The sequence below is a fragment of the Limulus polyphemus genome, unplaced genomic scaffold (genome assembly GCF_000517525.1).
Source record: "Limulus polyphemus unplaced genomic scaffold, Limulus_polyphemus-2.1.2 Scaffold53, whole genome shotgun sequence".
In the NCBI taxonomy this organism is placed as follows: Eukaryota; Metazoa; Arthropoda; class Merostomata; order Xiphosura; family Limulidae; genus Limulus; species Limulus polyphemus.
In genome coordinates this window covers 378,228-387,640 of record NW_013665663.1, presented here as the reverse complement: position 1 = coordinate 387,640, position 9,413 = coordinate 378,228, and the positions used below count along the sequence as shown (strand labels likewise).

At 35.2% G+C, this 9,413-nt stretch overlaps 1 protein-coding gene across 3 annotated transcripts in view; it reads left to right on the top strand.

Moving 5' to 3' along the window:
• The window catches only part of LOC106463468 (suppressor of lurcher protein 1-like), a 160,200-nt gene that overhangs the window by 91,938 nt on the left and 58,849 nt on the right, over positions 1 to 9,413 (top strand). For all 3 annotated transcript variants that reach the window (XM_022391355.1, XM_022391349.1, XM_022391361.1), the window contains exon 4: positions 2,383 to 2,563. In XM_022391355.1, the coding sequence (XP_022247063.1) occupies positions 2,383 to 2,563 (181 nt within the window). The remainder of the gene's footprint in view (positions 1 to 2,382; positions 2,564 to 9,413) is intronic.

The following is a 9,413-nucleotide window of genomic DNA, read 5'->3' as shown; positions in this document are numbered from 1 at the left end:
TTCGAGCAATTCATTTTTGTAATATTTTTTCTAGGTGACGCAAGAAAATATTGATAATCCGACATGATTAACTCTTATTGGCATGGATAAATAAATATAAATTAAATTATGATTTAAATTTTAATTTAGATTGAATTTTGTCTCTGATTCAAATCTCGGATACGAGCCCCCAATTTATTATGTTACATATTGAGAATTTAAGATAGTCCAAAGCCGATATTTTAGTTAATTTACGCTATTTGCCAACAAGATTGACACACACCATTTTCGTTTTTTCACACAAATACGTTTTAATGTATATATATATATACAACAGTACAATTTATAACAACAATTATTACGAATAATTATCACAAACAAAGTTTTATAAACAACAATTTCACTAATTTACAAACAACATAGAATCTTCTTTCTAGTTCAGAGTCTCCTTGATATCCAGTGAGTTAACTTGAAGTCGATGTACGTACAATTGCTGAGAAGCTAGCTAGCTTTGTCAGACACTGAATTGTTGGACCGTCGAAGTAAGATAATATTTTCATAAAACCACTAATGTCCGATGAGAATCCACTGTCGTTCGAAATTTATAATTGTTCCTGGTCAAATGTCGCAAATTTAGAAAAATCACGGTTTATAGCATACACAGTTATAACAGGTTCTTAGCAGATTTATAAGCTCTCTTTTGTTTTTGGCGCTTCGCCTTGGCTGTTTTTATAGGCGCTATATTTAACCAGTTACAGAACTGGATATATTGTTGATTCTTGCATTCACGAATATTCTACAATCTTGGAGAATTGGCGGGAGTTTCGCCATACGTAACTAACACTGTAAGCTATGCACGTTTTTAAACGTAAACTCAATCCCAACAAACGTTGTCATCAAAATAAAAATATAACAAATTCGTTATATGCAATACATATCTGACCCTATAAGTTACGCATATTTTAAAATACAAATTTAATTTAAACAACATTCATATTAAAAATAAATATATAACAATAAATTCGTTACAGGATAAATCAATATTAAAGAAACCTGATAACCTTTTTTTTAAGTTGATCTTCCTTCATCATTTGGAAAATGGGAGAAGATCAATCTCTTCAAAATACACAAGTTGTTTTAGTTTCTTTATTCGTTTTTAGTAAAATGTCAAAACATTAGTTTATTCTACAAAGGGATAAACAGTTATACCATGAGTTGAGTAGCATATATTAAAACGATTTTGTATATAAATTAGGAAGTCACGTGACAATCATAATCGATATAAAGTAGCGGGGAACGACTGTATCAGAACTAGTTTTTCATATTGCTTGGTGTTATGTGAGCACTGTGATTCCGCTGAAAATTGTACTTAATAGCATTAGAAAGGAGACCTGTAATGCATCGTACCTAGCTGTGATAAGTAATGTACGGCGTATTCTAATAATTGATACAATTATATACAAATTGCTTCCATGACATATCAGCTCAACCGTGACATATCTCAAGCATCTAGGAAATGAAACGAGTATTCATGTTATTCCATGCAAAAAGCAAACCTATGTGCGATTGGACTGTTGAAACAGGCATTGTGATACCATCACTCTCGTACATTATATAGATTATGAAGAGACTGCAGGAAGGAGCGGGTTCTTTGGAAATGACAACCTTGCGACAGAGCCTTTCGCCATAAAAACTACGTTGCAAGGCTATTGTTAAGATGTACAGTCGTCAGATAGAGCATGACCAAACGTTGTGATAAGGACTGTAACAATGTGGTTAATCGTTTTAATATAACGCACTCAACCTCTATTTGCTTTTGAGCAGTGGTTCCCAACCTGATTCCCAGCCTGTGGTCCCCAGACCCCTAGGGGTCCTCGAACATAATACCATCTCATAAAACAAGTAAGTTTTTAATTCTGCTATTCTTTTAATTGCACACTCAGTTATATATGTCTTTTATTTGATAGTGAAAAATGGAAAAACATATTAATTATTTGTGAGAAAAACAGTCTGTTGGGTAGGTAGAATCTTTCAAAAAACATGGGGTCCGTGGGGAAAAAGATAATAATAAAAGGGGGTCCTTGGTGGTGAATAGGTTGGGAACCGCTGCTATAGAGGGTCTTATTTTGCTCACAGAAGACACTGTAAATTGTTGAGATGATTAAACACGACTAACTATGTGCATTATATAGCAAAACCACTGTGGAGTAACTGTAACGTAAAATTCTATTTTGTTTTTGTTTTCTAACCTTCAAAAAAAATTTTTTTTAGGTTTTTGAATGTTAATAAATTACGTTAGAGGTATAGTGTAAAGAGCACGTTCTTTAAATACGGGTATATTTTGATAAAACACAACAACATTGTCTTTGTTTTAACTCTTACGAGTGGGTTCTATTTTCACAGACTGCAAGTGTATCGTATTTGATAGTACTTACGGAAAGGAATATGGTGTCTTCAAATCACCTAACTGGCCAGTTCCTTACGAGGATAACATCAATTGTCTCCTCTACACTTTCATCTCCGAGCAGAATTACCTCATTAAACTTGTATTTGATGAATTTGATTTAGGCAAGTCAAACTTAAGGTAAGTTTGTTTTTCTATTTTACTTAATGCTATGTTTACTTTCATTCTATAAGAATGATATTTCAGGTCCCGCAGTGTTCTTCATTGATGAACGTGGAAAGTCTTGTAGCCAAGATTACACACTACTGCCCAGCGTAGTTTCCTTTGTAAGAAACCTTTGCAAAAGGATGAAAGTAAAATACAACATTATATTACATATCTCAACAAACGTTTTACGTAGCTTTCACTATATGCGAACACTGCTTCCAAGACGAAGCACGAAATTCCACTGGAGTTTTATGGGAGGACTGACTCTGTGATTATAGTTTCTTAAATTATCACTCTCGTGATTTCGAGATCTGTCTGATTACATAGGAAATTTTGGCTTGTGAGTCTTCATAAACTTCAAGACCGGGAGCCTCATCACTGTGACATTTGGATTTCGCAGCCCGTTGCTGTTCTGAAAAGTCTTCTGTTATGCGAGCTTTTCCACTTCTCTGGAAAACAATGAATACTACCTTCTTTGAAATGTCATGACCTTTGGATCTCGTGGTTTAACAATATTTATATACGAGTATCCACCCAGTTACCCACTCAATGGCTATAGCATGCCTTAGCTTTATATTTGGCTGCATTGCACTGTCAAATAATCAGGAATTCACTGTGAAACAAATATATAAATGTTTTACACATGCTATCTGTAGCAATGTTGCTCATTTCTGTGGCGACACTCTACTGCTTTAACATATGCAAGTATTTTTAGCCGCGGCTGAGCAACTCATAGAAAAGCTCCGAGTTTTATTTTTCAAAATACAAACTTTTAGCTCATCATCTCTTGACCGATTTCAGATCTAATTACAGCTTTCGACTTAGGAGGTCAAACCCTTTAGATTTATGTATTTGACCACGCCTAAGGTCTCATGGATTCAATTATTCTAATCCTGCTTAAAGGAATTTCAACTGGAGGGTAGTCTAGTAGAGGTCCTAATGAGTAATAAAATCTAATCGGGTATACGCGCGCCCCACGCTTGGTATTGCTGGCGCACAAAATATATATCTAATAAAAAAGGAAACAAAGGTCTCATAGATTAATTTACTCTAATCTGCCTAAAAGAATTTCAAGTGCCACGGCTATTGAGGATTCCCTCTTGTTCGTAGAGTGCGATTAATTTTCTGAGTAGAGCTTATTGTGGAGATCAGAGGAAAACTTGTACAAATTCAAAATTATACCCTGACTTTTCTTACTTGTTGGTTTGGTTTGTTTTGAATTTCGCTATGCCACTGGCAGGCCATTGTTAAAGACCAATTACAACTCCAAATTATTCTAATTCTGAAAATAACATTAATTATCTGAAAAATTGGTAATAAAGCTAAACTAATTGTTGATGCTTGTACTTTACGCCATTCGTTTTTCCAAGCTATTATTTCTTGGATCTAAAACTCCTCAGTGGCTTAGCGGTAAGTCTGAGGGATTAAAACGTCCAAAATCAGCTTTCGATACCCGTAGTGAGCACAGCACAGATACCCCTTTGTGTAGCTTTGTGCTTAGTAAGAAACAAGCATAGATTCAAGGAAAATGATACCGCTGAAACGGTTTTATTATAGATGTTTTTAAGCCTTTTATTTCTAAATAGTTTTTTATATCGTTTTTATTGTAACCTGTGTCTTTTTTTAAATATCTCAGTTTAAGAAAAATTAAATTTTGGTTATAGTTGACAAAGGAACTAATTCTATAAAACTATTTAACAATATTTACATAACTTTGGCTCTTGATAAGAAGGTATAAAGATAGGGCTACTTTATATATTTGCTATTTTAAGTCTAAACAGCACTTCATGCTACACATGGATTAAAGGGTCTGTTAGAAACTCCTATAGTTTAGGCAGAGATATTCTTCATTTAGAACTGTTGATCACAGAGAGGACAACTAGTCAGCTGCACCCTCCGCCTATTGTGCAGCTACTCGAGTCTTAATCGAAAACGGATTTGACTGTCACAGTTATGAAGGGAAAGTAAAGTAAGAAGGTTCTATTTGCTAAAACGGACACCTTTGTGTAACTATTGTTTACATGACGCCGTGTACAAACACATTGGCAGACTGGCGTGAACGTGAATGATCAAAGCGCGATTTCAAGCTTATGTTTTCAAGCAATTTTAATCTAAGAAAAACATTTTGACTATTTTTATGGTTACAAACTAGATATTTCGTAGAATTCTACAACGAGGAATTGTAGACAGCCAGATTAGCCGTAGGAAAAACACAGACCGTATTTGCTGATTTTGTTTTATAATGTGCGATTTCTTTATGATGAGTGGCTCAGGGCAAGACGTTCTCCCAGGGTGGCCGTATTACTCCATACCATGACATTAATTTGCCCCATAGATTTCGACAGCATTGTAAATCTTTGCTCCACGCCAGTACCCACGGTTTTTGCGCCCCTGTGCTAGACAATGCGTAGGACCTACGGCCTTCCAAATCTCTGCTGGGAGCATTTAAAGACAGTTGCTAAATGCATAATATCTTTTGCATTGCAGTTATTAGGCGTTAGATACGTTATAGATAAAACTGCCCTCAACCAAAGGAATTTCAATATTTAAAAAGGGGTCTATGTCCAACACTTGTGCTAATTAGAAATTACACTTATGATAAAACAGGGTTCATTTATTTTATTTTTATTTTTTGCTTTTTCATTACATCCATCTTGATTGGTTAAAACCGCAATCAAAGTTTAAGTGGCCGTCTTACCCCACCTTCCCCAGTGGCATATAACGGTTTGAAACCTTTTCTCTTTAGTCTTCTGAGGAAGAATAGTCACCTTTTGCTCTGGTTTTGGGCATTTTTTTAAAATTCATTGCACCTTTTATATGCGATCCTGTGTGCTAACTCTTCAAAATCGAAACTTCTACCTTCCCTCTCCACAATCCGTTGCACTACTAGTCACGCCTGACGCAGCAAGATAACGATTTTTTTTAACATACTATGAGAATTAGGTTTAACAATAAAAGAATAGGAGGAGAAATGAAAACGTCTATTAAAGAGATGGATAGGAAGAGGATATTTCAGAGAGTGGATTAGAGAGTTGATGTAAAGATGCTGATTATCAATGTGGATTCTGGAGAAGAAGAGAAGAATGTGAAGTTAAAGAAAAAAAACGAGAGTAGATTGGAGATGAGTAGATTTAACATTCCAAAAATTGAAAACTAAAGACGAATAAGTTCTTGAGAAAACAAAGATGTGAAAGTTAAAAAATACATAACTTAAGTTGAGGTGTACGACGATAATGTAAAAAAAAACAGTATTGAAAACACTGTAAAAGAAATTATGTGTAAAGCAAGACAAGAAAAGATTTGATATCCATAAAAGTAGAGAAAGAAAAAGAAAAAAAGAACCAAGTGACTCGCTAGAAGAAAAGCGAATAAACAACTTGCCATGATTGACACTGAAATGCGCGAGAAGTGAAAGAGGTGACAAAGACGAGGAAAGACGGTTAGATTGGGAGTGGAGAAAGTATTATATTAATGTAGGCGTAGAGTGTAACAATGGGAATAGAAGTAGAAGCATAGTGACTGATGATGTGAAATATAAGAAATGATGCGTGTAAGATGAAACAAAATAGAATAAAAGAAGCAGTAGGAAGAGATGAAAGATGCTACATAACACTGTTAACACTTCGAAATAATTTAGGAATATTTAATAATTCAGAGATTTAAATTTTAATATCAAAAATCTAGTGTCTTTTCTTTCGTTATCTCATCATACTATCCATGTTTTTTATTTTCTATTTAAGTATGTGTAAGATAATTTAATGTTTATGTTATATTTCATTCTATGATAGCTTTGCGAAATATAAATGTCTTTGATGCGAGAATAATACTTGCAATACAAAATCATTCGAAACACAAATCAACTTCTGTGAACGTATTTTATATGAATAAATAAACATTATATTTAATTCTTTATTTTACAGAATTAGTAAATTAACATTACATATGTAGTGTGGCTTAAAAACACGTTTTGAAAGACTGGCTCTCTTACAAACACGAAATTGTCTAGTTAGAAATAACACCAAAATAATATCGATCCACAATATACACAGTCTGTTCATGTTCATGAATATTTAGTAGTAAGGCCGGCAGGTACGTTCATTGTCAGGTTAGTGGAACATACAAGTGCATATCAGATGTGTTATATGGAAATGTTTATAAAGTGTGACGTAAACATGGATAACGTTTTATGCGTTGTTTATGGCGTTAGTCTTCTCTGTGTTCATTAATTACTCAGTTTTCAGTTCTTATATATATATATGTTCACACATATAAAATAAGGTAAACATACATTAAACTCTGTGTAACCTGAGATGCTGTTCGTATATGGAATGCTTAACTCACCTCACCAGTGGGTTCTTCGTGGCATGTTCGATTTCCAGTAACGTTAATCAGTTTCCAGGATCGTCGATGGCCCCTTTCTGCAACGCTAACTTTAGATTTGGACCACATCTCGCTATACGCGAGTCTCACAACAAATGATGGAACGAAACAGCCGGGATTCCAATCTGCGCTTCTTTGATGATGTAAAATGATAGAACGTTACCTTCCAGCGTTATTACGTAGTGCCTGTATTAAGAAACCAATTGCTTTTAATTGAATATTGAATAATTGCTTTATGACTTCAATTTCACGAATGTAATCATTATGTTTTTCATAAAACAAAGTGAATGTCCGGGGTAATGAGGTATGGAATAGTAAATAAACCTCTTTATAATACTTAGTGTATACTTAGAAGTATATTATTTAACACATTAGAAGATCAATCTGACGTTTTACCGGGCCCGGCATGGCCAGGTGGTTAGGGCGCTCGACTCGCAATATGAGGGTCGCGGGTTCGAATCTCCATCCCACCAAACATGCTCGCCCTTTCAGCCGTGGGGGCGTTATAATGTGACGGTCAATCTCACTATTCGTTGGTAAAAGAGTAGCCCAAGAGTTGGCGGTGGGTGGTGATGACTAGCTGCCTTCCATCTAGTCTTACACTGCTAAATTAGGGACGGCTAGCGCAGATAGCCCTCGTGTAGCTTTGCGCGAAATCCAAAAACAAACAAACCTGACGTTTTACCATCAGATCCAGGACATTCATTATGCTTTTCCTGATAAATCAAGGACGTTTATTTTAATTTAACTTTCTACCATGCAGTATTCGTAATATTTGACGTATGTCATTTTACAACTTTAACTATGCATATGAAAATTTGTGTATGTCGCTAGACAATAGTCGGCTCTAAAAATCTCCTTATCACTTCAAACCAGCATCTTCAGAATGTCATCTCTAGAAATCTTAAAATAATTACTTCCAATTAGTATCTTCCGAATGTCGTCTTCAGAAATCTCCTACTGATTACTTTAAACCAGCATCTGCAGAATGTCGTCTTCAGAAATCTACTGATCGCTTCAAACTAACATTTTGTGAGCCCAAAATTCTCATGGAAAAATACAAAGCTACCTTAAACCTTCCTTTAGGTTTGACAATGAGGGCTGAAACTGAGCAGGACGAATTTTGTAACTGTGCCGTGTGCACATATCTGTCAAGTCTCCCAGTGCAGCTCCAATGGTCTTTCATGCTTTTGGTCTGCTTAAATGTGGGAGTGAAAACTGACATTCATGTACAGTAGAGTGTCTATGAAAAGTATGTCGAGGTATAACACTGACCTCAGCGTCCTTGTTACAGTAGAATTGTAATATTGGGCAATAGTGCATAACATAATTGAGCAAGACTAGCATTGGAAGTAGTAGTTCAAAGGCAGAACAAGACCTGGAACATCTTTCTTTTAAAGTGTGATTAACGCTCAGTAAACAAACACAAAACAAATGCTTAACTATAATTTACACGTATTATGAGTATATATAACGCCTGGGTGAATGTGATTGTTGTGATTCTGATTTCTTCAGCTATTTTTCTCATGAAAACAGCCACTGATTTTGAGTTATGGTTAGAAGCTTGTAAGCGTTTAGTGTGGTACTTCCGCATATATTATCTACCCGTTCAGATAAGAATAGTAAATTCAATATCTAGAGGAAGGTCAGGAAATGTTATGCACAAGGAACTATGAATTCCTTGATTCTGAACGAATGTAGAAAAGATAAACACAATGTAATAACAAAGTGAGCAGTAATCTGTATTAAACAAAAACACAAATTAAGGTTAATGAGAGCACAGGTAACAAGACAACGCCGTTCTTACTCAGAAGACAGACTTGGTTAAGTTCTGAAAACATTTGAGATAGTGTAGATTTCAGAAGAAATTCTCAGTAAGATTGGGAGAGCACAACAATTTTATAGAAAATACAACAGCATAATCTCTCTCAGTGTACATGTTCTACCCCTATTACTCTTTCTTATACCAGTAGAAAAATATAAGATAGTACAAGCTCAATGTATCACTCATCTGCCACTGGAAAAGATCACCGCCTTCCTTTACCTAGTGTGTTATACTATCTTACAATGTTTACCAGGAGAAAGCACTCGTGACACTAAAGAGGAATGGTTCAGAACAATAGACAACTACAGTGAAAGGAATTTAGCCACATTCTTTGACCAAAGCTCTTTTGTCAAAGTAACATATACTGTTAAAAACGTGTATTTGTAAAAAGTTTTGAAAAGTCTTGGTGAAAAAAAGTTGCATTCCTCTTACTAAACTAAAGAAGAAGAGAAAGATTAAATATGATTTCGGGCTCATCCCACCAACTTTGGCCACTTCTGCAGTCGTTAATATAGGATCCATTTCGATGCTCCTCTTGACATCCCTTTTTGTCCTCTCCGAAGGACCAGGACGACCCGGACGCTGCTCAGTTGTTTCCTTGCCGTGTTTCCTGACTGC